We start from the raw sequence: 26,601 nt of genomic DNA, 5'->3' as shown, positions 1-26,601 counted from the left end.
ATGCCTGAACCAGTCTATTCTACATAACAAAGATCTCCCCCTTCAGCTCCAGGGTGATGGAATTAAGGCATGATAGTATTAGCCCTTTACCCATCTGACCACAGGGCACCTAGGAAGAAGCAATGCTCAACCAAACTTGGACTCAAAACACAGCCTAGATGGTTGCCCCTCCATGCCCCATGAGAGTCTGACAACCAATCAGAATACAAGGTCAAGATCAAAGCCCGGAGAGGGCATAGAACCAGGAACTTTCAGCATCTTGTTCTCTTTTCTTCTTCACCCAACATCTGCAAGCCTGTGATCCTCCTTTGTTGTTCAGGAGCTCAAGCCATGTGATCCTGTCCACCATTAAACCATCTTTCCAAGCAGCCTCCATGTTTCCAGTGTCTTTTTCCCCACTTGGAACTGAACCCAGAAGGACATTTATTCCAACAAAACTACATGGACGGTAGTAGTTTTTACTAACATTGGACTATAGTACTGTCCATTTGCATTGAGTAAGATTTTTGTAAACCATTCCCTTTCCCTTAGCACAATCCCAGCCTGCAATAACGGTGTAAGAATGATTTAACAACTGTTGCCAGCCAACTTTATTTGTCTCTCATTCTCTCACACAGAATATTGACACTAAACCGATTCCTTAGACCAGAGCGGCGGCCCCTTTATGACTTGTGGACTTCAACTCCCAGAATTCCTGACCAGCCATGGAATTCTGGGAGTTGAAGTCCATGAGTCCTAAAAGAGCCATCGTTCCCCATCCCTGCCTGGACTAGAGTAATGCTTCCGAACCTCAAAAGCAGGCTCTCTAGGGAATTCTGGGATTTGAAGTCCTTAAACTGTTGAGGTGGAGAAATACTGGCTTAGAGCTGTCTTAAGTCATTTTCACAGGGTCCCCAATGTGCCACGAATAGATCAGACTGCTACTAAAAATTTTAGGAACAAGTTCACCCCCCCTCCCCAAATTGCTTCTAATTTTTTGGTCTCGATTCTATTTACTCTCAGCTTTCCCGGGTATTTTAAGCAACAGCTTTAAAGCGACAAGCAGAATCTCTAAATCTCTGCAGTTAGTGACGTCTCTCGGGCAGTGGGGGGAACCGTTCGCTTGGGAAGGAATTCTGACTTCTCAAGGATCCCGTAGGGAAGCGAGCAGACCGAATGAATCGCTTAGCAAGCGATGCGTTGCTAGGAGACCGAGGGACGCGGCGGCGCGCGGCGCTTGAAGTTGCTCCAGGCGTAGCGGAGAGCCGGTCCCGGAACGCCTCGGAGGCGAAGTGGAGGGAGATCCGCTTAGTACCGGCGAAGGAGCGAGTGGAGACGGTGCTGAACTGGCCGTCGGGGGCAGGCAGGACTGAAGAAGACACCGAGGGGAGCGGCATAAGAGCTGATGAGGCGCCGTTTGGGAGCAATCCCAGCAGGTAACCTCTGTGTGTGTCTATGGGGATAGGTGCTCACACACGGACACACCGACACACACGGACACACACCCACACCTGTTCCTCAAATAAGCTCCAAAGAAAAAACCTGAATGCTTCATGGTATGAATCATACTTTGCAAAAAAAAATGTTATAGATTTGCCACTGGATGGCGTATTTCTCATCCTGCTAACATGGTTAGCAGCCAACAATAGGCAGACCTAAACGCCACCTTACCAGTAGTCAATAGTAAGTAGACATTAACATCAGGCAAAGAATTAAGCAGAAGATAATATCCTGATTAATGAACAAATAAATATCAAGGAACTACCAAGGAGATAACTCAGAGTTGAATTGTGCAGTTGTTGATGATCTCTGAACTTAGTTGTTTTCTTGCAGACGTTTCATTACCCAACTAAGTAACATCCTCAATGCAAGTGAGTTGTGTAACACTGATTGTATATCGGCAGGGAGAAACTCCCACACTTACTTGCACTGAAGATGTTACTTAATTGGGTAAAGAAACATCTGCAAGAAAAAAAAGCTAAGCTCAGGAAGTACCGACAACCCCACAATTTAACTCTGAGCTACACACATATATATTCTTTTGTATTGGAACGATATCAAAAATACAGCCAGGTCACAATTAGCGCAGCTATTGAATCCCAAAATAATCTTGCAAAATGGCTGAACGTTTCTGGATAAAAGAACCTAAAATATTATTTTGCTTTTCATCCTGGATTGTTTTTTCTTCCAGCAGATTCTGAACAGACTGAAAAAATAGCTGAAAAAGCATGGAGATATTGATTAGGCAGCAGCTGTCAGATGCTGAGAAACAACAAAGTAAATGGTTTTAAATTCTTTTTAGTATTTATTGTGTAAACTGCTAAAGTTTTCTTCCAGACATTAAAAAAATGGGTGTTTTCCTAAATCAAAAGCATGTTTACAAAGAAGTAAGATCCAGAGAAGTAAGATTCGGGTACTTATTTATTCTTAGCTGAGGTGGGTTTTTTATATAAACTCATTTGTCCATATTAATAGTGACTTGCACTTTATAAATTTATGATATATGGGGAGGTGGAAGATAAATATAATATTTGACAAGTTAAGATGCTGATCGCTTGTCATAGACAACTGAGTATCTATACAAAGCATTGTTTCCAACTGTCAACATTCTTGGAAAATTCATTTAATCCCACTTCTACTTGACAGAAAAGGTTAGATTTTTTTCAGTAATTATTTTCAGTCTATGCAGTGGTCATACAAATTCTCCTTGAGATAGAATAGATCAATGTCTACAGCAGTTTTTTTAAAATTAGGCAAGGCTTCTAATGAAACATAATGCTATATGTCTCTGTTTGCGTGACACAATTGAACCAGTTGCTTGCCAACCACATTTTAGTTCAGTGTAGTTTGTAGATCCAGCAGCTGATAGTTTTAGTTTATGCTTCAATGTGTGGTACAAATCTTGAAAATCAGTTGAATTGAGTAAACAGATTAAGGCTATGCAAAAGCTTCAAAGAGTACTTTTCTTTGATGATGCTTTGAGTAAGCATCCCTTCAAAATCGCTTGGCAACAGCAAAAGAGCAAATCTTCTTGTTGTTACTGTGTTTTCTGTGGCGTTTGGGTCTCCTCTGGCTTGCCTAGGAGGCTACGAGAAGAAATCTTTGAAATGAAGGTTAATGAAGAAAAACTCATCATTGGTTTTTTTTAAAAATAAAAACCATAATGTTGCTTCTGTGGCTCAAAGCATGAAATCAAGGCGAAGCACAACTATCTCTCAGGCGTATTCCCCAAGCTTCTAATTACCCTTACTCAAAATTATTTTCATTGTCTATATAACTAAATGCTAAAAAAAAAAAAAACTTTTCATCTAATTTTTTTTAAAGATGTTGATGCTTTGAAAAGTACTTACAACTTGATCAAATCAGCACATGATGGAAAATCTGCCCTTGATTCCTTGGAGAGTTTCTCTTTTGACTTATATGTCTTATGTGCAGAACAAGCATATCAGGTAACAGCGCATTCATTTTCCTGGGGAGAGTATGCCATGTTTTAATGTTGTGTAGATCTTGTTTAACAAATGAAATATGTTTGCTTTTAGATGGGTCTTCCTGAAATAAGCCATGACTGTCTACAAATGTATTTTAAAGGAAAAGCTCCTGTTAACCAATTCTTGGGTAGAGCATATTTGTGCCAGAGCCAGTTATATACTCCTGTATCTACTGACAGTTTGGTGAGTATAAGACTGATCTTGATATTGTTAATCTAGAGCAGGGCTGTCAAACTCACATCATGGCGGCATCACGTGACATATCGGGACTTTCCCCTCTTTGCTAAACCAGGCATGGGCATGTCTAGCATAGGACACATCTGGCCCGCGGGCCGTGAGTTTGACAGTCCTCGTCTAGAGGCTCTTCTTTTGAAAAGGAAATTAAAGGCAATGGTAATTATAATGCTGGCTGGAGAATTCTGGGAATTGAAGTCCACGCATCTTAAAGTGGCTATGGTTGAGAAACACTGGTGTAATGATTATGATGAACACAATAGCTTGGTTCTTAAATTAAATCAAGGACATTCATAAAAGTATTTTATTTATGCTTTTTGTTCTGCAGCTTTTTATACCTGAGAAATTTCTCACATCATTTCTATGATAACGTCTGGAATCAATAATGTTTCTGTTGAGATCATTATGTCCACGGTTCTGCATTATGAGATTATTGAAAACTTGGGCTATGCAAAGCATTTGAAAAGAACCCTCTTCAAAGTGTGTTAGGGCTGACCTCAAGGCCATAAAGCAAAGTGTGTGTGCGTGGACAACACATACAGATATCTGTGGACAGCCTTTGGAGAAGCCAAAATGTCTGCGAGAACAAAATTGCTTTAGTACTTGGATTGTCATGCTTTGCAAAGTGTCGGTTCAAATACTTCACAAAGCCCTACTCTGAATGGGATAAAGTGTGTTAAATAGCATTTATTATAAACTCTTAGCAGACTTTGGAGGTTTGGGCATTGTCAGGTTCTGCACATGTATAAAATCGTATTTACTATTTACATACTTATAAAGAAATAGAAGAGACATTGTATTCAGATGTAATGGACATTCTGCTGTAATCTATAGGTGGCCCCCATTTAATTAATTAAATAGTTTACTTTATTACCTACCAACTCATACAATATATTATACATATATGCATCATACTATAAACAAAAAAGGAATGATACATATATTTGAAGTAGGTAAAAATTGTGAATTTTGAATTAATAATAGTTTGGGGTTTGTTGATACTAGAAGAGTGATATATCATAGAGAGTTTTTTTTAATTTCAAAGTGAAATACATTTCCTTTTAGGAACAATTTGAAAAATTCAATATAAACTTGCTGAAAGCAATTGATTTTGCATTAAGTGATTCAAGGTAAGATCTTTTTCATTCCTTTCATTTTTGGAAGATCATCTCCCTAGCTTCATTTGATAATATGCTGAAAACAATTGTGCTTGGCTAAATAAACAAGACTTACTTCATAGCATGAAAAGTATTGTCCTTTTGTTGGCTTCTTGGTGGTCTCTGAGCATGGTTGTTTTGGCGCAGGTGTTTCATTACCTCCCTAAGTAGCATCATCAGTAAGAGAGAGAGTGGGTTTTAATAGCTGCTAGTCACTTAACTGTGCTTTGCCTTAATGCAGCTATCTATTTTATATGCTAAGAAATGGAGCAATAACCAGAATAGTTTAGAAGACCTAGGTAATACTGAATGCCTAATTTTTAATCACATTCCCATAATATGTTAATGCGTATATTAGATAGCTAGGCTTTATTTATTTATTTAAATTATGGCATCTACAGAGGCCATCAATCACGATATACAAATTTAGTTTAAACAAAGCATCAGAAAACGTATGTATACATATGTACTATATGGATGGATGGATGGGTGGGTGGGTGGGTGGGTGGGTGGGTAGATAGATAGATAGATGATAGATAGATAGATAGATAGATAGATAGATAGATAGATAGATAGATAGATAGATAGATAGATGATAGATCAAAGTTTGCACTTTCCATCTAAACAATCATACAGCAAACAAAGAGTTACACGTATCTTTTTTGGGGGAAAGTATAAAACACAATGCCTTGACTAGTCCCTTACATTTTTGTTTCAAGTTATGCATGCATAAAAACCCCCAATATAATAACCTGATGGTGGAAAGTTTTGATAGAAGAATATCCTAGATCCATTTCTTATCTATTTCCATTTGGGGCCAGATAATCTTAAGGAATAATAAATAATATATTTTTTATTCCAGATACTATTTTTTGATATATAATGCATCAGCTATTTATTGGAAAAATATAAGACCATTTTTAAGGCCCGGGTTCCGCTACTTTCTTATACCAAGTCTCTCTCAGATTGTGTCTGCATTGAATCATCCCAACGAGGAAGACAAAGATTGGACAGCAGAACTTATGATGTAAGTTGAGTTCCTATTTGGAGAAAGAATCATTCCATGTCAGTAAAATCAATATGACAATTTTGTTGTTGCACTAATGTTGGCTTTTCTTAGGTTATCAATATCTCCATAGGAAGAAAAGAAACTGTCCAAGAATTTCTAGTCAGTGAGATGCTGGCTCAAATGTAGACTTAATATTCTATTGTTAAGCAAAGAGTTGTTAAGTTAGAATGTAATTGATTATTATTATTGCATATGAAATGCTATATAATGTCAAGATTTTGAATCAGAAATCAAGTTGGTTTGATTTAAAAATAGGATAGGTTAAAACTGCTGCTAGCATTCCTGAATTTTTTTGATACCAATCATTAATTTAGTGGTTGAAAATAACTTAAGATAGTGTAGGCGATGAGCAGGCTGAGCTAGAGAGAGGGTCAAATACATCATAAGTCATGAGTCTCTGCATGTCCACAAGAGATCTAAGAACAGCTCACTTTGAATGCCTTTCTTATTTCCCACTTATTTCCCTTAGCTCACAGCTGTCAAACTCGTGGCCCGCAGGTCAGAAGCGTCATGCGCTAGCCACGCCCTCGTCTGATTTAGCAAAGGGGGGGGAAGTCCCAATATGTCACGTGACACTGCTGTGATGGTGCGAGTTTGACACCCCTGCCTTAGTTGGTCAGATTCTTGTAGTGCTTAAGCTTGCAATGAATCTTTGTACTCATTTGAACTGCCTGAATCTCCTGATTTCCCTGGCATTTGACAGAAAGAACATTGATGTTTTCATGATATTTTAAAATAACTTTTAAATGATTATGGAAGTTAATCTAACGTTTTTGGGAAAACCTCATAAAACCTATTTATGCAAGTCAGACTCACTAAATGTTTGGTTTAAAATTAACTTAGTAGGAGACTTACCCTTTTTGTTGTGATAATTTTTTTTTAATGAGAGATTATTTTCAGTTCAGGGGAATACAAACATAACTATATACTGTACATCTGTTTTTAAGATCTTGGCATCTCAAATACATACTACTCCACTTCATCAAATTATCTCCTAAATGCGTAGTCCTTATTTAATGACCACAATTGGAACTGGCAACTGCATAGCTAAGCAAATGCAGTTGTTATGTGAGAATTCATATGACCACAATGGATTTACGACCTCACTTCTGCCATGGTCATTAAACAAGTCACCCATGGATATTAAGTGTGTGCAATCACATGATCACCACTTGCAATTTTGCTTCTCTATTGACTCTGCTTTCAAAGCCAACTACAAATGTCAATCATGTAACCGTGGGATACTGTGATTATTATAAATGCCTGCCAGTTGTAGAGTATCTGGATCTCAATTACATGACCATGGAGATGCTGTGAAGACCAGTTGTAAAGTTACTTTTTTTCACACTGTTGTAACCTTGAATGGCCACTAAGCAGGACAGTTGTGAGGACTACTTGTATAAGCTTCAGTTCTACATATGCACATACAAAATTTGCATAATGGCTACAGTGCAAAATTCTATGTCCTAAAGTTTGGGTAAATATAATATGTGGACAGAGGGCATCCTTTTTGTCCTAACAAAAATGCAGACTATGGGACAGATTTCTCAGTAAGAGGGAATGAAAGAAAAGCACATTTAATTTTGTTCTGCTACACTGAACTGATTAGTTTTTTAAAAACATCTGATAGCTCAAATGATTTAAAAAAACATGTTTGATAGGATTGCATTTTTCTTGGTTTTTTTTTTCTTTTTTACCACTGTGCCTCTGATTAATTGAGTAATACTTTTTTCTATTTTTCGTATCTTCAAAATGAATGATCAGGTAAAATGTACATAATGTAAAATATATACAGCAAATATAGCAACTATATCCTTTAGGCTTCGTAGTTAAGATTATTTTACTTTAAAAGTCTGGAATAAAAGCTAAAGACTTTGCATCCAGTAGATAAGGCAGAAGATCATGCATGAGTTTCACATATGCTTTTTATAAAATAATGGGCTTTAAATAGCTTTCAAAAAATACATTATTATTTGGTAATATTTTTATTTGTACAGAAACTAGAGTATTAGTTACAATAATTTCAAAATAGGGTCTTCGTTTTCACTATGTCAAGGTTATAAAGTAAAAAAACTTTCAAGTTGTCAAAGGGCTTTTGACAAAAAAATAATAATAAATCACCTAAAAGTTGTTTGTTTAGCAATATTTTTCAAAAGGATATTTAATATAATCATTTTTTCCATCCCAGAGAATTGCTTGAGTGTTTCTTGGATGCTTCCAGAATGGAAGAAGCCACAATCTTTTCATCCACTGCAGCTACATTCATTGAAGAAAATGTGCCAAGTAGATATAAGGATTTATTTTCAATCATGGTAATTTTTGAAAATGTAACTTAAAATTTCCCCTTGATGCTAACAGAATGCTAGAAAAGTTGCAGGTATGAAAGGTGCTGTTTCACCCGAATGAGTAATGAATGCATCTTGCTTTATAACCTTCGAATGGGTAGTTTATGACACATAATAAAAAAAATGAGAAGGATATATTGAAGTAGGAAACAAAAATGAAATAAAAATATAAGAAGAAAAAGATTAACTTTTAGATTTATAGCCTGTCTTTCCTTCAGGAGCTCAAGGAGAAGCTCCATTTTTTTCAGTTATTCTACAGCGGGGTGTCCAAACTTGGGAACTTTAAGACTTGTGGACTTCAACTCCCAGAATTCCCCAGCCAGCATGGCTGGCTGGGGAATTCTGGGAGTTGAAGTCCACAAGTCTTAAAGTTCCCAAGTTTGGACACCCCTGTTCTACAGGATAAGTAAAGGGCTTGACTGCAAGCATCAAAGCCATGTTCCAAAAGCCATCTTGGGTCTTTTCTAAGTGCTCCTATTCAAATCCAGGGAGCAGCAAAGAATCAGCTTGGGCAGTAAAATTGGCATTGGCAGGAAATCGTTAGCAGGAAAAAGGAAAAGTGCCTATTGTTCAGCAGCCATCTTGGGGAGGAGCTTTTGGTCTTTTGCATTTCAACTGTTTTTGAATAAAATGAAAATGGATAAAAAAGAAAAGATAGTTCGATAGAGCAAATTATTTGGCGCATGTTTATATTGTTTCATGACCTGCATAGTTTCACTTAAGGAACAATTTTACCTATAGGATTTTTTTTTTGTCTTTAGATTGAAATATAATTGTTTTCTATTTTAAGAATCAAGAATGAACATTCAAATGTTGGAAGTTCTTATTGTTTTCCTGTTTTCTATAAACTATGATGAACTATGGTAACTGTTTATAGGTGCGTAACAAACTAGTGGAAGTTTCAGATATAGAAGATAAACTTGAAAGCTGTATTAGTCTGAATATCATATATAAAATTCAAACAATCAAAGGGTAAGTACCAGCATTTACTCGTGTAATTCTTTGGTATTTATATATCTAAAGGTAGACTGGTATCTTGGAAATCATAAGTAAAAGAAAATGCACAAATTGAATTTATTGATCTGTTAGAATTACATCCTTTTTTAAGTTCAGTAACTCGAGGCAGCATAGGTGGTATTTTTTCCTCCTATTCTTTACTCCTTATATATACACTAAACTGAATTTGTAATGTTTTATTTTTAAAAATCCATCCTCTTGCTTAAAGTATAATTGTCTATTTCAATCTAATGATTGAGCAATATACAGAAATATCGCGACATAAGCACACTCCATATGTACATAAATCATTCATAATACAATAATAAAAAATAAGAATAAAATGGTCATCTCCTTTCCTTGCTAAGTATTAAAGTCATTGTATATCTTCGGAGTGATATGCGTATTTCAGTGTTTGGACTGTTACTAAGGAGGCCTATTTTCTGACCCAAACCCCTCTCATTTCCTGTGGGAGCAAGAACTTGTAGATCCTTTCCTGATTATTTGACAAGATGAATTTCATTTAGGCATAGAAGTCTCTAAGATGGATGGGTGGATGGATAGAGATTGATGCATAGAGATAGATAGAAAATTTGAAAATATTAATCATCTACTAATAAAATATTTTCAGGCAATTAGATAAAAATCAGATTCCAGAACATGCTTCTACAGATTTGAATAACATATTTGAACTTTTGAAAAGATCTAAAAAGGAAGTACAGCGTAATGAAAGGTGAGTTTCATATTTAGCAATATTCTGGAAACTTTTTAAAAATGTCAGTATTTATTATTTACATTGTATCCAGATCTAAAATATAAAATTAATATATTTACTTTGTTCAGAAATACTCTTAACGCAGTATTTATTTTAATGTTTGATGAATAATGAGTTATTTGGCCAAATTCTGGTTTGCTTTCCATCTGTTAGTGTACATATGATATTCCAAACTTCCTAACAGCAATGAAGAAATTTTCTGTGACTCTCTCTCTCTCTCTCTATTGTACTTGTTTTATTTTTCTTCTTGTTGGGAACCTGTACTATGGTGGTGACTTCTGTTTTTTGCCTTTTTAAATGTAAAATGTGTATTTGCAGGTTTATAGTATATATGGTTTACATTGTTTTGGATGTGTACATTTTTGGTATGTGTTTATGGTGTTCTAAAGGATTTATTTGAGTTCATGGAACTGTTTTATTTATTTATTTTAATTCAAGATTTATGCTTTGTTGTACGGTTGAATGTTTTTGCTTCCCAGTGCAGGATTTTTGTTTTTCTTTGTTTTACTGTTTCATGATTGTTTTATACTTACTAGTTTTACTGTGAACCACCGTGAGTTGTTTAAGATGGGCAGCCATGCATTTTTTAAAAAAAATAAACAACTCTTCAAATTCAAGGACACCAAGAACTCTGCAAAAGATCCATTCGTTCATGAGAAAGTGGGGGAACTACAATTTGAATAGCTGTGGGTGTAAAATACTTTCACCTTTAGCACTGGCAGTGGGCTATTAGCTGTTGGATTAGGATTCATTTATCTCTGCCGTAGAGGCTCTTATCTAGATGTCTGTGAGATTTCTGTCAAGGTTGTAGCCCAGGAAATGAGTTTAACCATGTAAAGTCAAAAGGTCTTTACTATTGAGTCTTGATAAAAAGTGACTGACAATTTAATTGCCTATTCCTGCTTCAACTACTGCAGGAAAAGAGTCATTACCTAAGTCAGTGTTTCTCACCCTCAGCAACTTTAAAATGTGTGGACTTCAAACCCACCCACCCTTTGCCGAATTCTGGTTGGAGAATTCTAGGAGTTGAATTCCACATGTCTTAAATGTTTATGGAGATTCTCAGTCATCCAGGCCATAGTTGTCCCAAAGTTGCTTTTTCAAGAAGCAATTGGACTTTCTGGGTTTTTTTTTAAAAGACATTTAGCTTTTCATTCAAGAAGCTTCTTCAGTACATTGGGGAAACAAAACAGCCACTTCATAAACTCATGACACAGCATAGGAGAATAAACCCATAAATACGAGATTCAGCAATCCATCTGCATTTAAAAGACAAATATCACTCTTTTGAAGACAGCAAAGTCCACATTTTGGACAGAGAGAACCGCTGGTTTGAAAGAGGGGTCAAAGAGGACATCTATGTCAAAATTGAATAGCCTTTTCTCAACAGAGAGGAAGGGATACGACATCATCTATCTCCAGTCTACAACATAGTCCTTTCAGCAGTTCCAAGAAGGCTCCACACCCATTTTCACCAACCAGATAAACCTCCAGGTGACCTTAACAACTAACTAACAAAGTATGCAAATGACCAGCTGTCTGCAAGGAGTATAAACCCTTCCATTCCCACCATCCAGTCAGAGCTGAAGAAGCTTCTTGGTTGAGAAGTGAAATGTCTTCAAAGAAAAACCAGAAAGTCCAGTTGCCTCTTGAAAAAGCACACACATCACATCTTAGAGTTGCTGAGGGTGAGAAACACTGACCTGTACAGTAAGGATTCACCCAATGCCTACTGGCTGTCTGGCTCTTTCACTGATTCTCAAAATTACTGTCTAGTGCTTCACTCCAATATCAAAACTAAGTGGCTATCCAGATGAACCAGCAACCTTAAATGATGGACAAAGTAGCCCAGCACATGGGACAGAATCAATTATTACAGGAAAGCCTCTCCAAGTAGGACTCAGACTGACCTGGTCACCATTGTTGGTTCAGCTGCACACAAGGACCATCCTGTGTTGAATAGTCTCTTCCCTGCCTAACAAATATGGGAACCCAAGTAAATGTAATGCCTTCTGTTCTCAGTGTGAACTATTTATCTCTCTGATTCCAAATGACTTCCTAATAGAATAAATGATAATTCTCTGCATATTTATCGCATACTCCCTGTTGTGGTTCTGATTTACTCCCTTTCCTAATACAATCCTCCAAACATTCTGATGTTCATGATTGAATGAGATTTGCCTCTTTCAAATGAGCACCATAGAGAGAAATACAAATACAATTGCTGTTTCATGCCATAAATATTAGGGAAAGCCTGATGGAAGAACTAACTTTATTTCCCCCCTCCCCTGTGAGGTCCCATATCAGGGCCGCTAATCCTTCTCTGTGTGGAGGATTATACATAACTGTATAAGTAACTGTTTAATCCAGTGATTTATAACAAGATTGTAGTTGCCAGCTTGAAATACAGAACTATTTATTTAAAACTAATATAATGGGAGAAGAAGATTTCTTTCTTCCCCATTCTCTGTTTTGCGACACTTCTTTTAGTTGCTGTGACAGCTCGGCAAGGTATTTAGCAAGAGAAGTAGACAGGTAGATAGATGATTGTTCCAACTTTCTAACTGATTTTTTTAAAAAAAACTATCAGATTTTATTTATATTAATGTTCCCTGTACTTGTATCTTATAAAAAAACCATCTGGGATACTAGATTTGCAGCCACTCTCCTATTTTTCTGTTCATAACTCAGTCGAAATATCTTCTGAGTGATCAATTGTTGGTCTTTAGTACGTAAAAGTCGCTGTTACTTGCTAGTTGTATTCCGATTCTGGGTTTTTTTTTTTTGTTTCTGTTTTTTACTTTTGCAGAATTTCTTTGCTGCTAGAACTGGCACGACTTTCCTTGAGATTAAATTGTATTAATATTGCAATGTTATGTTTAAAAGAGTTGAAGAATTATAAAGTTCACGTGAGTATTAAAAAAATCCTATCTTGAATTATATTGCCATGAAGCATCCTCATCACAAAAGATTGCTGTTGTTGTTTTTTACTTGTATATAAATGTATTTTTGACAGGAAGGTGCCCTATAAGCAAAATAAACAAATTTTTAAAAAAATATTTCCAAAATTACTTAGGTAAAACATAACAATGATCAAATACCAGGAGACACATTTTCCCCTAGAAGCATGGTTGCTCTTTTAAAACACTAATTAGAAATAGAATGTTACGGAATGTATTATTGAAAACACAAAGAAATTAAATTATATATGTCCATAATAATAGGAAATTATATTCCAGCATGTCTGGCTGTGTATGCTATTTTCAGCTGGGTGAATAAGATTTTTTTTTAAATTATTGGGATATGCAAATCTTTTTAAAGAGTGAAATGCATGTGAAGATTTTTGATAAATCTTAAAATAATTAAATCTGTAATTTTTACCCAAGTGTTTAAAAAGGACCTCATATGACCACCTGCACAGTCCTCTTTTAAAGGATATGCATTCTCTCATAAACATTGTTAGGTTTGTGCCGGTGCTTGGGAACTGATTCAATATTATATTTGTTAATAATCACATTATAAATAAAGTGGTACATTTTCAAGTAATGAAATATTTGGAAGGTTTTCCTTGGGTAAGTACATTCATTTGGGGGGGCAACATTTTCAGAACTGGCTTGCCCTTGCTTTTTCCTAGGGCAGAGAAAGACTGGCTGGAAGGGGCCATTAACTTTTAATAGACTTGCATAGAATGATGACCTAAAAATATCTCATCATAAATAACCCTAAGTCGATACATTTTAGTTATACTTCGCTGAAAAAAAAACCATCACTGTGGATTGTTGGATCAATCAGAGACTTCTTGGTTTTTCTTGGTTTTGATTTTATTATTGTAGTAAGCCATCCAGCATTGTGTTTTACCAGATGGGTAGTCATATAAGTCAAATAAATAAATATTTCACATATGATATGCCACACACACACACACACACACACACACACACACACACACACAAAGAAACCGAACTTCAAAAACCACAACCAAAGCACATTATGGCTCAATGTTATATGTTAATTAGGCCTATACAGTATCTACAAAGAGAAAAGCTGAACATTTTAATTATTTTTTTGTAAGCAACAAAGATTGCTCCTGATTATTTGTGTTCTTTAATTATGTTCACATTAATAGGATGAAGGAAGAGAAATTGAACTAGACTGCTTGGAATGTGACTGCGAAGTCCAAAAACTTGGGCCTAAAATTGAAACTTATGCTAAAAGTGTTGTTGAGGTATGTTTATTCCTGAATTAATACTATTTTGTAAGGACAGAAACACCCTCCACTTTAGATTTATAATTTCAATGTCTGTCTCTTTTGACAATAAAGGAATCAAGTTAGAAGGCATGAGCATGATCTCTTAATTCAGGGATCCGTTATTTGTGCAGATCATAAATTGTGCTTCCAAGATGTGGCTACCAATAAAAAGGCACAAACTATAAAAGTGGGGGAAAAATTGAATAGTTTTTTACAGATCAGTCAGTGTGGTATCCCAATTCTGGGGGGGCTTCGGATTAGGTTCATTAAAGCATTGCTTCCACAATATTGCAAACTGACTTTTGTTCCTACAGGCTCAGTTAAATGTTATACAGAAACTTGATTTAATTTTGAACCGTGCAATTCGGCTGAGAGATCCTAATATTATTCAGGCAGTATGTACTACCCAGTGGAATATCTGCTTACCGCTGTTGCAACACAATTTGCAGCATCACATACGAAAACCCCTGTTAGCAATTGCTGAAGTGCTAGAGAAGATTGACAGGTAAATTGCTCTTGGTCTACCTTTCATTTTGTTTTAGATAGCATGATTTCTTTTAGCTTAATAGATGTATTCATTCATTCATAGATTCATTTCTTCAGCAGTTTCATATAAGTATTAAATGTATGACAGATAGGATGGAAACCTGTAAGACAGCAGCCCCCCCCCCCCCCGACCTTTTGGGCACCAGGGACTGATTTCATGGAGATAGGTTTTTTCACGGATGAGAATGGGTGTGGTTTGCATGTGCCTGCATCCTACAGATGGATTTCTCTTGTTTGCTGGCATGCCATGACCCGGTGCTGGTCCATGGACCAGAGGTTGGGGACCCCTACTGTAAGATATTATCAGGTCACAGAATAGGTATCTGGAGTTCCTCAGCACCACTCTCTGGATTTAATCAAACAGGTAGGACCAATGCCCAACGATCATTCATTGGTTGGTAGTACTTAAAACCACTGAGAAGTCTAGGACAACTAGCAGAGCCTCACTTTCCCGATCCTTTTCTCAGAATAGGTTCAGAGTAATTGAAGCAGGTAGACAAAAAATAATATATCAGATTAACCAAAACAATAAAATCCCAGTTGAAATGATCCAAGTAATTAGTATCATTTAGGTATGTTTTGAACTGCAAGGATCTCACTGCCTGGTCATCTTTCCTATAATTAGCCTGTTTGAGACTAGCCTAATTCTCCTTCAAATAACATTTATAGTATAGGTTAAACAATGTAAGTGGATCCTTGAAAACCTGTGAATCACTATTCTTAAAAAGCAATTACTATATAAGCCAATACCAGCTAGTGAACTAGTAGCGGTGATTTCACATTGTTGTGTGTCATAATAGTAAATCTAATTGTAATAAATATGTATTGCATAAGGAGAAAAAATTTACAGAATATCTTTATGAGTGTAATTGAAAATAGTTATGGTTATTTCCTAGCATGTTGATTTTATTACGTTGTCAAGTTCATATGGAAATTGCTCGTATTGAAGAAAAATCAGACAGAGTAGAGACCGCAATGGAACATCTAGAGAAGGCCATCAACCTTGATAACAATGGACAGTACCATGAATATCTCAAAATGGCTTTCCATCGGCTTAGCTTAAATACCATGCTGTATAAGTCACTGGAGCGTCTAGAAGACCAAGCAAGTTTGATGATTGAACAGGTATATATATTGAATATATTAGAGCAGGATGTGTTACTAGAGCATCAGTACGATTGGAAAAAGTGGGACTGCAAATGTCTTGAAAAGTTTCAAGGTGTTGGAGTGCTCCCCCTCCAGTTCTTACACATTGTAATCAGTATGATAAGAGAGAAAGGGTTGAGGTCAATACACATATATTGTTGGGGAACCAATACATGGCACCTTTCTTTCTCTTGTTTGCCACAGAAATGCCATGTAAGAAAAAGAAGTTAGAGAAGTGGTTGCTTCCTCCTAATTTTGTTGCTTGCCAAGAGCCAACGGTGACATGTTGAAGCAAAAGATCAAAGCTTGTTGTCATGTGGAAAGAAAAAGATGAAGGGGGGAAAATACTGTATCTTGGAGGGGACATAGCTAATTGGGATGGGGTCCTGAACAGAATGAGTCTTCTTCATTGATCATCATATTTTCTTGAATTTTTACCAGTATATTTAGTCCTTTTTCTCTCTAGGCTAAAAAAGGAACCGCAAATGACAGTGTGAGGAAAAAACGCTCTCTGTTGGTGAATGCTGGCCTTGCACTAGCACCGGAGGCTTTTCAGGTTGTTCTTGATAGTGAAAACGAGGCTAAAGGTAATTTAAGTTTTCAGTGTTGGCAAAACTAAGATATTCCATTCCCCCTTCGACTAACAGGTTTGGATTCAATGGTCCCTTGTTGCAATTGGAAAAAAATTAAATCACTTCCATGCCAGGTGGTTAATTTTTGAGAAAGCTCCATTAATAGTGACCTCTCCTTCCCATAATAATCCATGGCAGCTTCTCACATCCGAATTTGAACAGCACAACGTGATAATTATGAGAACAGGAACCATTTTCCTGCCTCTGATCTTCATTTCTGGTGGAGCTATTTTGCCACTGAACAGACCAGTTATAATTAAAAGTAAACATCAAAGTAATAAATCACTTTTTCATGAGGTGTTCTTTTTTCCTTCACAGTCATGAACTTAATTTGAGACTTAATTTAAGATCCTTATGGGCAAAAATTATTTTCAAAATATTCCATATAAATTGTTTATGGTGGTTCAGTGCTGCAGGAAAACTGTTCCCTCAAGCCATAAGAAATCCACAGCTTTTCTGCAAACATTTTGTAGACTTTCTGTATAAATTAGAGATGAGTTTTAATTAAAGAAAGCTGGTAAAAATGTAGATTTGGAAGAGTTGAAAAGATGCTGCTTTAGATATTTGTACCATTTAGCAGAGGATTGCTTGACTTCTGAAATACATCCATGTTTTCTGTACGTATGTGTATGTAAACTTTTCAGTGTTTTGCAGTTACAAAAACATCTTGTCCTTTAAATTGTTTATTAGTTACTTATTTGATTTTATTTACATGACTAACACTCTTACCAACTCTGGGCAGTGTACAAAATTGAGGAATTAAAGCAATATAAATAACTGTAAAAACTTAACTGCCTAATGTAAACAAAAAATAAATGGCATTTTTGTTACAACAAACCACTTGGGCCTCCCTAACTTTTCAGCTCTCATCCCTGGGAGAGCAGCCAGGTTTTAAGTGCTTTCTAAAAGTCAAGAAAGTTTAAGACTTATTCTCAGAGAATGACAGTAGGGAAATAGTCAAAATCAATTCTTATCACCTTAGTTTCCTTGGGCAAATGGTTTAAGGAAAAATGAAGTACATATCTGATGGCCTAGTTATTATTTTGTTCTTGTGTTTCCCTATCTTTGAATATCTCCCATTTTCTAAACTGTTGAAGTGAAGCAAAAAAGTAAAAGGGAACATACTGTAATGTAATATACCATTACTAATGGTTTAGTTTTCCAAAAACCTTTGCTTATATTTGATTTTTTAAAAAGAGGTTAAGGAATATCTATAATATAAGGATTTGGGGGAGAACGGCAGACGAGGTTCATTATACATATTTTTAGTTGGGGTTTTCCAGGGTTGGGGAGATCAGTATCAAAGTAGAGATTGTGATTTTAGCAGACAGAATTCCAAGACAGATTTCAAACAGATTATGAACATTGGAAGGGAGTCTCCGCTTCTGAACTCTTGCACTGAGAAGCCTTGCTGGAACTCTTGGCAACCTGTCTGCAAAAAACATGATCTCTACTTTGGCATTGATCTAGCTGAGTCCCTGGGCATGTAGTTGTCTAACACCCCCCTCACTGTGTATTGCAATTTATGGAATGTAGGAATAAACATGTAACACTGATATTTCCAACAGTTGCTACAAGTAGTTCTTGACTTACAACCACAACTGAGCTCAAAATTTCTGTTGCTAAGTGAGACAGTTGTTAAGTGAGCTTTGCCCCATTTTACAATCTTTCTTGCCACAGTTGTTAGGAGAATCACTGCAATTATTAACTTAGTAACATGCTTATAAAGTGAACCTGGCTTCCCCATTAACTTTGCTTGTCAGAAGGTCACAAAAGATGGTCACATGACCCCAGGACATTGCCATTGTCATAAGTATGAGTCAGTTGCCACACATCTGAATTTTGATTATATGAACATAGAGGTGTTGCAATGTGTGTGGAAAAATGTCATAAGTCACTTTTTAAGGACTACCTGTACTCTACTGTAGTTTCTATAGAACTTTTATTTATCAATCCTTGTCCAACACCTCAACTAATTATTGTGAAATAAGTGTAGTAGCAATACCATGAATCTATTCCAAACAATATTAAATTTTCTTCCTTCCTATTTAGTTCCCCCAAGTAAACATAAAGATCAAATTAGCTACCTCTGTGCAAAAGCAGAGCACCATGCTAAAAATGTAGAGAAAGCAGCTGGACATTTGAAGAGACTAGGACATGAAAATGAAAAAGAAAGGTAATTATGGTTGTAGACAAATATTCAAAAATAAGCTATTTTGTTTTGTTTCTTAAAAACTATTTTATCCTGATGAAACTACACCCTGGTGTCCACAATTTCTCCCAGCTTAAAAATCACTAGAGGGTCAATAGGTATTGTTCCTGTTATTTTGATATTTTGGAAAGTTGTAATGTTGGAAAGAAATGGACTTGGAATACTGAGGAGAGGTATTAGAAAGGAACAGAAATGGGACCAAATATGTTGTATGGGGAGAAGTCAACAAAAGAAAGCACAATACTGGATTCAGCTGTGTTATGGATCCACCCCCAAGTGTGAGTTCAGAGAAGGAGGGTGAGTTTGAGGGTGAGGAAAATGTGGAGCTGAGTATTGGTCAGGATAGGGGCTCAGAGAATGCTAGCCTGATGGAGCAGCGTGGCTGGGTCAATTGGACAAGTGACAGACTGAGGCAAGTGAGCCACAGTTGCAGCAAGTTGGCCAGAAGGCTCCAGGCTAGGAGCGGGAACACCTGCTACCCGTTAGCAATAAGGAGGAGGTGGAGTCCACAGCTCTTCCTGATCCAAGGACACATAGAGCAGAGAGAAGATAGACACGACACAGGTCACCCAGAACCTCCCTGAGGACTTGAGTGTTGCTGGACCAACATGTCCATTTCTATGCTTTGTGTGCTTGTGCCTTGTATCCTGGCCTGGTCGACTCCTGGACTACTTTCTTGGACTTCATGTGTGCCCATTAGATTTGGTTCCCCAGTGACTCTTGCTGTACTGAGCTTGGAATCTGGACCTGTGCAACAGAGATGCTTTCCAAGGACCTATTTGGGGAGGTTTGAATAAACACCTGTAGAACTGTTACCATACCAGGGGCGGGCGGGGGGGGGCTCAATGGGGTAGCACAAGGTGGAGATGCAGATAAAAAAAATCCCCAATGTTTCCCTATGGCAGATGCAGTTACACAGTGGCTCAGATCAATGTCTGACTATGCAAATCTAAACTTCTTTCCTTTCTTCATATGAGGGAAGCAGTGACGTGCAGTCAGTTGAGGCAAGTGAGGCACAGCCTAACCTCTCATCATCAGGGCAGCGAGTCATTCGATGGGAAACTTGCCTTTTGGGAGGAATGACCCAGCTTGGCTCCCGCTTTCGATCTGCCGCCCAACGACCAAACAGAGAATCGAAGAGGCAGGAGAGACAAAGCAGGAGCCAAGCCGAGTCATTCCTTCCAAGAGGCAAGTTTCCTATCGAATGACTCGCTGCCCTAGACTCGAGGGGGGGGGGAGAGGCTTCCTCCGCTCCGTCCGCTCCCCATCTGCACTGCCCTCGCCCAACAAGCTCGCCCCATGGCCGAATCCCAGGGCGGAGGGCGGCAGGTCGCAACTGAGCATGCCTGACTGTGGAATTTTGGGAGTTGAAGTCCACAAGTCTAAAAAAATTGCTGCCTCACTAGCTATAAACCTCACCGCACGTCACTGGAGGGAAGTATATAAGAGAGTAATAAACACAGCCCACCCATGCTTTCCTGTGCACACTGACACACAAATGCAAAACATGAAGGCAAAGCAGAAACTTATAGAAGTATATTTATCCTCCTTATTACCTAGATACCTCCTCTGGCCCCCAATGGTGAAGGGATTGGGGGGGGGAATTCAACACATTATTTAAGAGTTGTATGTTTATATTCATTATCCTCTTTTAAAGAATGAATTTTTATTTTAAATCATTGCTACAGAATCCGCTTATGGTCAGAAATAGCCAAAACAGCACGAAAGCAAAGCGTGTGGGATGTTTGTCGGGCTGCATGTAGGTTCTGTCTCTTGTATGATGATAATCAAGCAATAAAGATATCAAAACGCAAAAGATGTAAGTCTTGGTATTTGTATGTAATATAATGTCATAATCAAGGCAAATAATCTGTTTTTCTTTATAGACGCATGGATAGAACCTTTTCTTCTCTATAATGGCGGGGAAGATTCTCCAGGAATGGGTAGTAACTCTTCCTCTCTGCCTGGAGACTGAGTCATCTTGTTTTGGACATGCCTCCTCTGACTGGTTCCTCCCCAGTTCGACTCAGTCTTTGGCCGAGTAGAGACAGAGAATTTAGGCTTCTAAAACATTCCTGGATTATCTTCCAAGTGTAAGGTTACACAGGTTTAGACAGAAGAAAACTGCATCAGATATGGTTGGAGACCTACATTCTAATTCCTGAATTAGTATTACATGTGAAATAGACAAACAATTAGTGGTTGTCTGCATCACCACTATCATCATATGACATACAGATTCTGATTTGGGGGATGAACATTATCCCATTCACTTAGAAAGTTACCACAGTTCCTGCCTCATCAAGTGGCATCTAAATTTATCTAAATATTTCAGCCATGTTTTTCTGGCACCAATACAGAATTGGTTTGCCAGTGCCTTCATCTTGTGTATTTTAGGGTTCCTTTTCCTAAGTGAGTTAGTTTCCCTCATGTCTTTGGCGCTACACTTACCTTCATTCCTGTTGTGAATTACTTTTAGCTTCATCTCCCCTCCTCTTTCAGGCTTACCAGGACTGATGACCCAAATGAGAGCTCGTCTTCTACTAGCATCAAACTCAGGGTTCTTGGAGATACTGAGCTCCCCTATCACATCAAAGGCTGAAACCTCTGGAAGATATAGGTAGTCCTCGACTTACAACACTTCATTTAGTGACTGTTCAAAGTTACAACAGGGCTGAAAAAAGTGACTTATGTCCATTTTTCACACTTATGACATTGCAGCATCTCCATGGTCACATGATCAAAATTCAGCCGCTTCGCAACTGACTCATATTTATGATGGTTGCAGTGTCCCAAGGTCATATGGTCACTTTTTGCAACCTTCTGACAAGCCAAGTCAATAGGGAAGCCTGATTCTCTTAACAACTATGTTACTAACTTAACAACTCCAGTGATTTACTTAACCATTGTGATAATAATGGTTGTAAAATGGAGCAAAACTCACTTAACAAATGTCTCACTTAACAACAGAAATGTTGTTAAACAATTGTGATCGTAAATCAAGAACTGGCTGTAGTTTGCAATCAAAGCAATAAAAATATGTTTGGGGTATACATCCTAGTGTTTTCCTCTCTGTTTCAAATATGCGGATGCTTCTAAAGACTTTATTTCTAAAGACTCACCACTGTCAAACTCTTCACTAAAGCTGCATTACTGCCGTGTTTCCCTGAAAATAAGACAGGGTCTTATTTTCTTTTGACCCCCGAAATAAGCACTTGGCCTTATTTTCGGGGAGGTCTTATTATTTTTGAGGTGCAGGAGGCAGCGAGTGTGGTCACCTTATGGCTGCTGCTGTGTTGCAATATTTTCATGGAGGGCTTCTTTTCGGGGGAGGACTTATTTTAGTGCATGCACTCAAAAGCCCGATTGGGTTTATTATCCAGGGAGGTCTTATTTTCAGGGAAACAGGGTATTACTATTAGTCTTCTCATCATTTCTATCGCCCATCTCCTCCCACTTATGACTGCAGGACTGTAACTTTGTAGCTTGTATCCTTATGATTTGTATTGATATTCATTGTTTCCTGATTGCTTATTTGTACCCTATGATTATCATTAAGTGTTGTACCTTATGATTCTTGATGAATGTATCTTATCTTTTTATGTACACTGACAGCATATGCCCCAAAGACAAATTCCTTGCATGTCCAATCACACTTGGCCAATAAAGAATTCTATTCTATTCTATTCTATTCTATTCTATTCTATTATCAGGTTTCCTCACTATTAGGAAGAGTTCAGGTGTACTTACCTAATTGTGCTGGCAGAGCTTTATGTTAAGGTCATGAAGATCTAAGCAGGAGTAAGACACAAAAAGAGCTGGGATTATTTTTTCATTTTTGTGAAGTTATTCATTTTCTAGACTTACATGCATGACCTTGCCCTGACTATTTTTAAAAATCATCACTTGAAAATGTTGGTTTAATGCTATTAGTTACAGTCATTAGTTTGTTCTTGCCACACGGGAAGATGAAATTTTCAGTACCACTGCTAAAAGTGTATCTTCTTTCAGTCAATGGGATGCTGAAGATTAATAGTTTAGTTTTGATGTCAGCAACTTAGATTGCCTTACAATAGCATTGCTAATATGAACTGGGCTACAAAATTCCACATGAATATTAGATTGCAGCAGAGATACAATATAGGAAACTCTCTGTGCTCATCTAATTGTTGTTGAATTTGCTTTTGCCTTCTTAGCATATTTACATTGAAGGTAAGATCTGAACAAAATGTTGCAATGCAGGTAGTCCTCAACTTATGACCACAATTGAACCTAAAATTTCTGTTGCTAAGTGAGACATTTGTTAAGCCAGTTTTACTGCAGTTATTAAGTTAGTAACATGCTTATAATGTGAATCTGACTTTGTTTGTCAGAAGGTCACAAAAGGAAATCAAATTACATTGGTACTGATCACATGGGCATGGCGATGCTGCATCGGCCATAAGTGTGAAAAATGGTCATAAGTCACTTTTTTCAGTCCTGTTGTAACTTCAAATAAACTGTTGTAAATCAAGGAATACTGGATAGCATACCACCCCTAACCAAACAGCTTTTTTCAAATTCCAAGTTAGCCAATCTTTCACAAAGATTTTTTAAATTGTTCCACTAAATGACCACACAAAAAGTTTTAAACTAATGCATTTTATGTGACTTTTAGTGATGAAGAAGAAAGGTAGTGTCAATACAACAGTTGATGAGCCTGAAGGAAATGTATTAAGAGAGTCACCGATGCCTACCAAAGTATTTTCTTTAGAAAGAGATCTACTTAGAACCTTAGCAGAAGTAAGATGTATTAATGCAGAGGTTAGTAAATTATGCAACTATGAGATAGTTTTAAAATCATTTTGTGTATTTTTTACAGGATACTGAATTTTCATTACTCTAGCTCAGGGATGTCAAACGCAGGCCGGCCCAGGAGCTGGAGCCGGTCCACAGGCTCCATGGGGCCACCCTAGAAATAGTGAAGGATCAGCCCACGCAGTGGTGGGTTACATCCGGTACGCCCCAGTAGCTGGGAGCACCAGGTACCGTTCCGGTACGGCCTGCCCACCAGCCCACCTTCCTTACTTGACCCAACCGGGCCAGTTGCACATGCTCACGCAGCGTACGGCGCCTGCATGATGCTTGGTCGAGCAGCTAGAGCGTCACAGGGCGGTGGTGCGCATGCATGTGCAGCACGTGAGCACGTGGTGGACACACGGCCCCTTCGCAGCATATCAGTTACGACGGGATCCAGAACCCACCACTGGGCCCACAGTACCTCTGCCAGGAAAATACGGAACTCGGGAGGGCCTCGCACAGCTCTCCCAGGCCCCATTTTTGGGCACAATGGCCTGCAGCCACCTGCAAGCTCTGTTTTCACTGGTAGAGGGCTGCAGGAGGCCGTCGTGGCCGAAAACAGAGATCAGGAGCCTATTTTCGCTGACAGTGCTCCACCACAGATGCCCCCAACATGAGTGATAGCAAGCTGGCCATGCCCACCCTGGCCACGCCCACCCTGGCCCCTGAGGTCAAATACAACCCTGATGCGGCCTTCAGGTTTGACACCCCTGCTCTAGCTTGTTTACATATGGCTGCTTTTTATGGGGGAAGGACCTCTGACAAACTCTGGCCAATAGTAAAATTAAATATGCTTATAATGTTCGTCTCCTCTATGCATGTAGTTTTGAAATAAACTAATGATACCGGTTGGATTTTTTTATTTTATTTCTCTTAACTATTGTTTCATGGGTATCATGTTTTTCAAACTGACTGTTTTGGGCCATAGGAAAATTGAAAGATTAATATCATAAAATTTTACATGTTATGCATACAAGGGAAAGTATTTTCCAGTGTAAAAAACAGAAGTATCAGGGTTCATATTTTGCTATACCAGCTCTTAGAAGTCCCATTCATTGTGACCAACAACAGACAATGTGGGGAGTTTATTTGATTATTTTTATTTTGCCCTTATTATTTTTACAAAGAAGTCAAGGCAACCAATATATCCAAACACACCTTCCTCCTCCTATTTTCTTCACAACAACCCTGGGAGGTAGTTGGACTGAGAGAGTGACTGGGCCAAGGTCACCTAGCTAGCTTTCATGGCCATGGTGAGACTTGAACTCATGGCCTCTTGCTTTCTAGTCCTGTGCCTTAACCACTAGTCCAAACTGGAGTTACATACCAATATCCATAGAATGCAAGTTCCATTGCTATGCAGTCTGCATAAGAGCTTTTATAACTAAGTATTTCCCCCCTAGCATTTGAACTATTCATACATAATGCATTGGATGATACAGCTGAAATTAAGCTTCTATTGCACTTTATATTAAGAAACAAAGACTAACACTCTTATTTTGTCATAATATAAGCTTCATTAAATATAATAGATTAATAATAAATAATCCTTTAAAAAAAACTTTCATTTATGGTTTTCAACCTATTTGGTTCCCTGTGATGTGTGAATATAAAGAACAGATTTCTTGAAACGCAAGCGTTTAGGATAAAGTGATGGATTTAGATCCTGAAATATTCACCAAGTGAAAGAAAATAAACCCTGAACCTCCAGGATCAGAATGAATGCTGCTGGGAGCTAAGTTAAAATTAATCATGGAAGCTTTTCTCCCCTACCAGTAATAGCAATGGAATGAGAAGTAAACATCTGGCTTTAGCTTTGCTACGGCACCTGTGCATAATAAGAAAACATAATAAAAATAGTCTGTCTATCACTAAGAACTTTATGCAGTGTTGATCTTTTTTATATTAGTTCCTTGATAGTTGTTTTTTTCCTCCTGGTGTCTGTATTTAGGCTACAATTCAGTTACTAAGAACAGAAGGCGTCCAGCTCAATGATTATCCTGTCCTCCCCGTAGAAACAAATACACACATTTCAGGAAACTCTCAACATTCAACACGAAGTGGAAAAGAATCAGATTGGAATGTATACAGGTTGTTTTGAAGTACTGTTATCTGCTTTGTTTTTGTTTTTTTTAATGCTTTCAAAGAATTAATCTGTTAAAGTTACCCTTAGTTTTATATATACAGGTAGTTTTCAATTTATAACAGTTTGTTTAGTTGACTGCTCAAAATTAAAATGGCACTGAAAAAAGTAACTTATGACCGTTTTTCATATGACTGTTGCAGCGTCCCCAGTGTCATGTCATTAAAATTTGGATGCTTGGCAATTGGTTCATATTTATGACAGTTGCTACCAGTATGTCCTAGGGCAGGGGTCCCCAAACTTGGCAACTTTAAGACTGGGGGACTTCAACTCCCAGAATTCTCCAGCTAGCTGGCTGGAGAATTCTGGGAGTTGAAGTCCCCCAGTTTTAAAGCTGCCAAGTTTGAAGACCTCTGTCCTAGGGTCATGAGTCACCTTCTGACAAGTAAAGTCAATGGCAAAACCAGGTTCACTTAACAATCAGGTTACTAACTTAACCACTGCAATGAATCACTTAACCACTGTGGCAAGAAAAGCCATAAAACAGGGCAAAGCTCCCTTAACAGATGTTTCATTTAGCAACATAAATTTTGGGCTCAGTTGCAGTCATAAGTTAAGGACTACTTGTAATTGGTATTTTGAATTTTGAACAAGTACATATTTCTTTCAAAATCTATATATTTTGTACAGGTAGTTCTTGACTTACAACAGTTCGTTTAATGACTGTTCAAAGTTACAATGGCACTGAAAAAATTGACATAACTATTTTTCACACTTACGCCTGTTGCAGTGAGTTACATACATACAGACCTTGGAGATCCTCCATTCCAACTGCCCCCACCCCAAAGCTG

General features: G+C 37.6%; 1 protein-coding gene across 2 annotated transcripts in view; it reads left to right on the top strand.

The window, feature by feature from the left end:
* Positions 1–1,231: 1,231 nt before the first annotated feature.
* The window catches only part of CFAP46 (cilia and flagella associated protein 46), a 101,172-nt gene continuing 75,802 nt past the window's right edge, over positions 1,232–26,601 (top strand). The window contains exons 1-18 of one of the 2 annotated variants that reach the window (XM_081953993.1): positions 1,232–1,415; positions 2,171–2,256; positions 3,304–3,428; positions 3,519–3,650; positions 4,767–4,831; positions 5,721–5,885; positions 8,116–8,239; positions 9,150–9,244; positions 9,900–10,001; positions 12,853–12,952; positions 14,170–14,268; positions 14,607–14,797; positions 15,735–15,963; positions 16,451–16,571; positions 18,669–18,792; positions 20,517–20,647; positions 23,486–23,631; positions 25,619–25,758. In XM_081953993.1, coding sequence (XP_081810119.1) covers positions 2,208–2,256; positions 3,304–3,428; positions 3,519–3,650; positions 4,767–4,831; positions 5,721–5,885; positions 8,116–8,239; positions 9,150–9,244; positions 9,900–10,001; positions 12,853–12,952; positions 14,170–14,268; positions 14,607–14,797; positions 15,735–15,963; positions 16,451–16,571; positions 18,669–18,792; positions 20,517–20,647; positions 23,486–23,631; positions 25,619–25,758 — 2,138 coding nt within the window. In that variant the 5' untranslated portion in view covers positions 1,232–1,415; positions 2,171–2,207. Of the gene's footprint in view, positions 1,429–2,170; positions 2,257–3,303; positions 3,429–3,518; positions 3,651–4,766; positions 4,832–5,720; positions 5,886–8,115; positions 8,240–9,149; positions 9,245–9,899; positions 10,002–12,852; positions 12,953–14,169; positions 14,269–14,606; positions 14,798–15,734; positions 15,964–16,450; positions 16,572–18,668; positions 18,793–20,516; positions 20,648–23,485; positions 23,632–25,618; positions 25,759–26,601 lie in introns of both variants that reach the window. The other variant, XM_081953992.1, reaches the window with a different exon arrangement.

This window comes from Natrix helvetica, assembly GCF_964273705.1.
Source record: "Natrix helvetica genome assembly, chromosome: 5".
NCBI lineage: Eukaryota > Metazoa > Chordata > Lepidosauria > Squamata > Natricidae > Natrix > Natrix helvetica.
The sequence above is the reverse complement of the archived record's forward strand: the minus strand, read 5'-3'. Positions and strand labels throughout refer to the sequence as shown.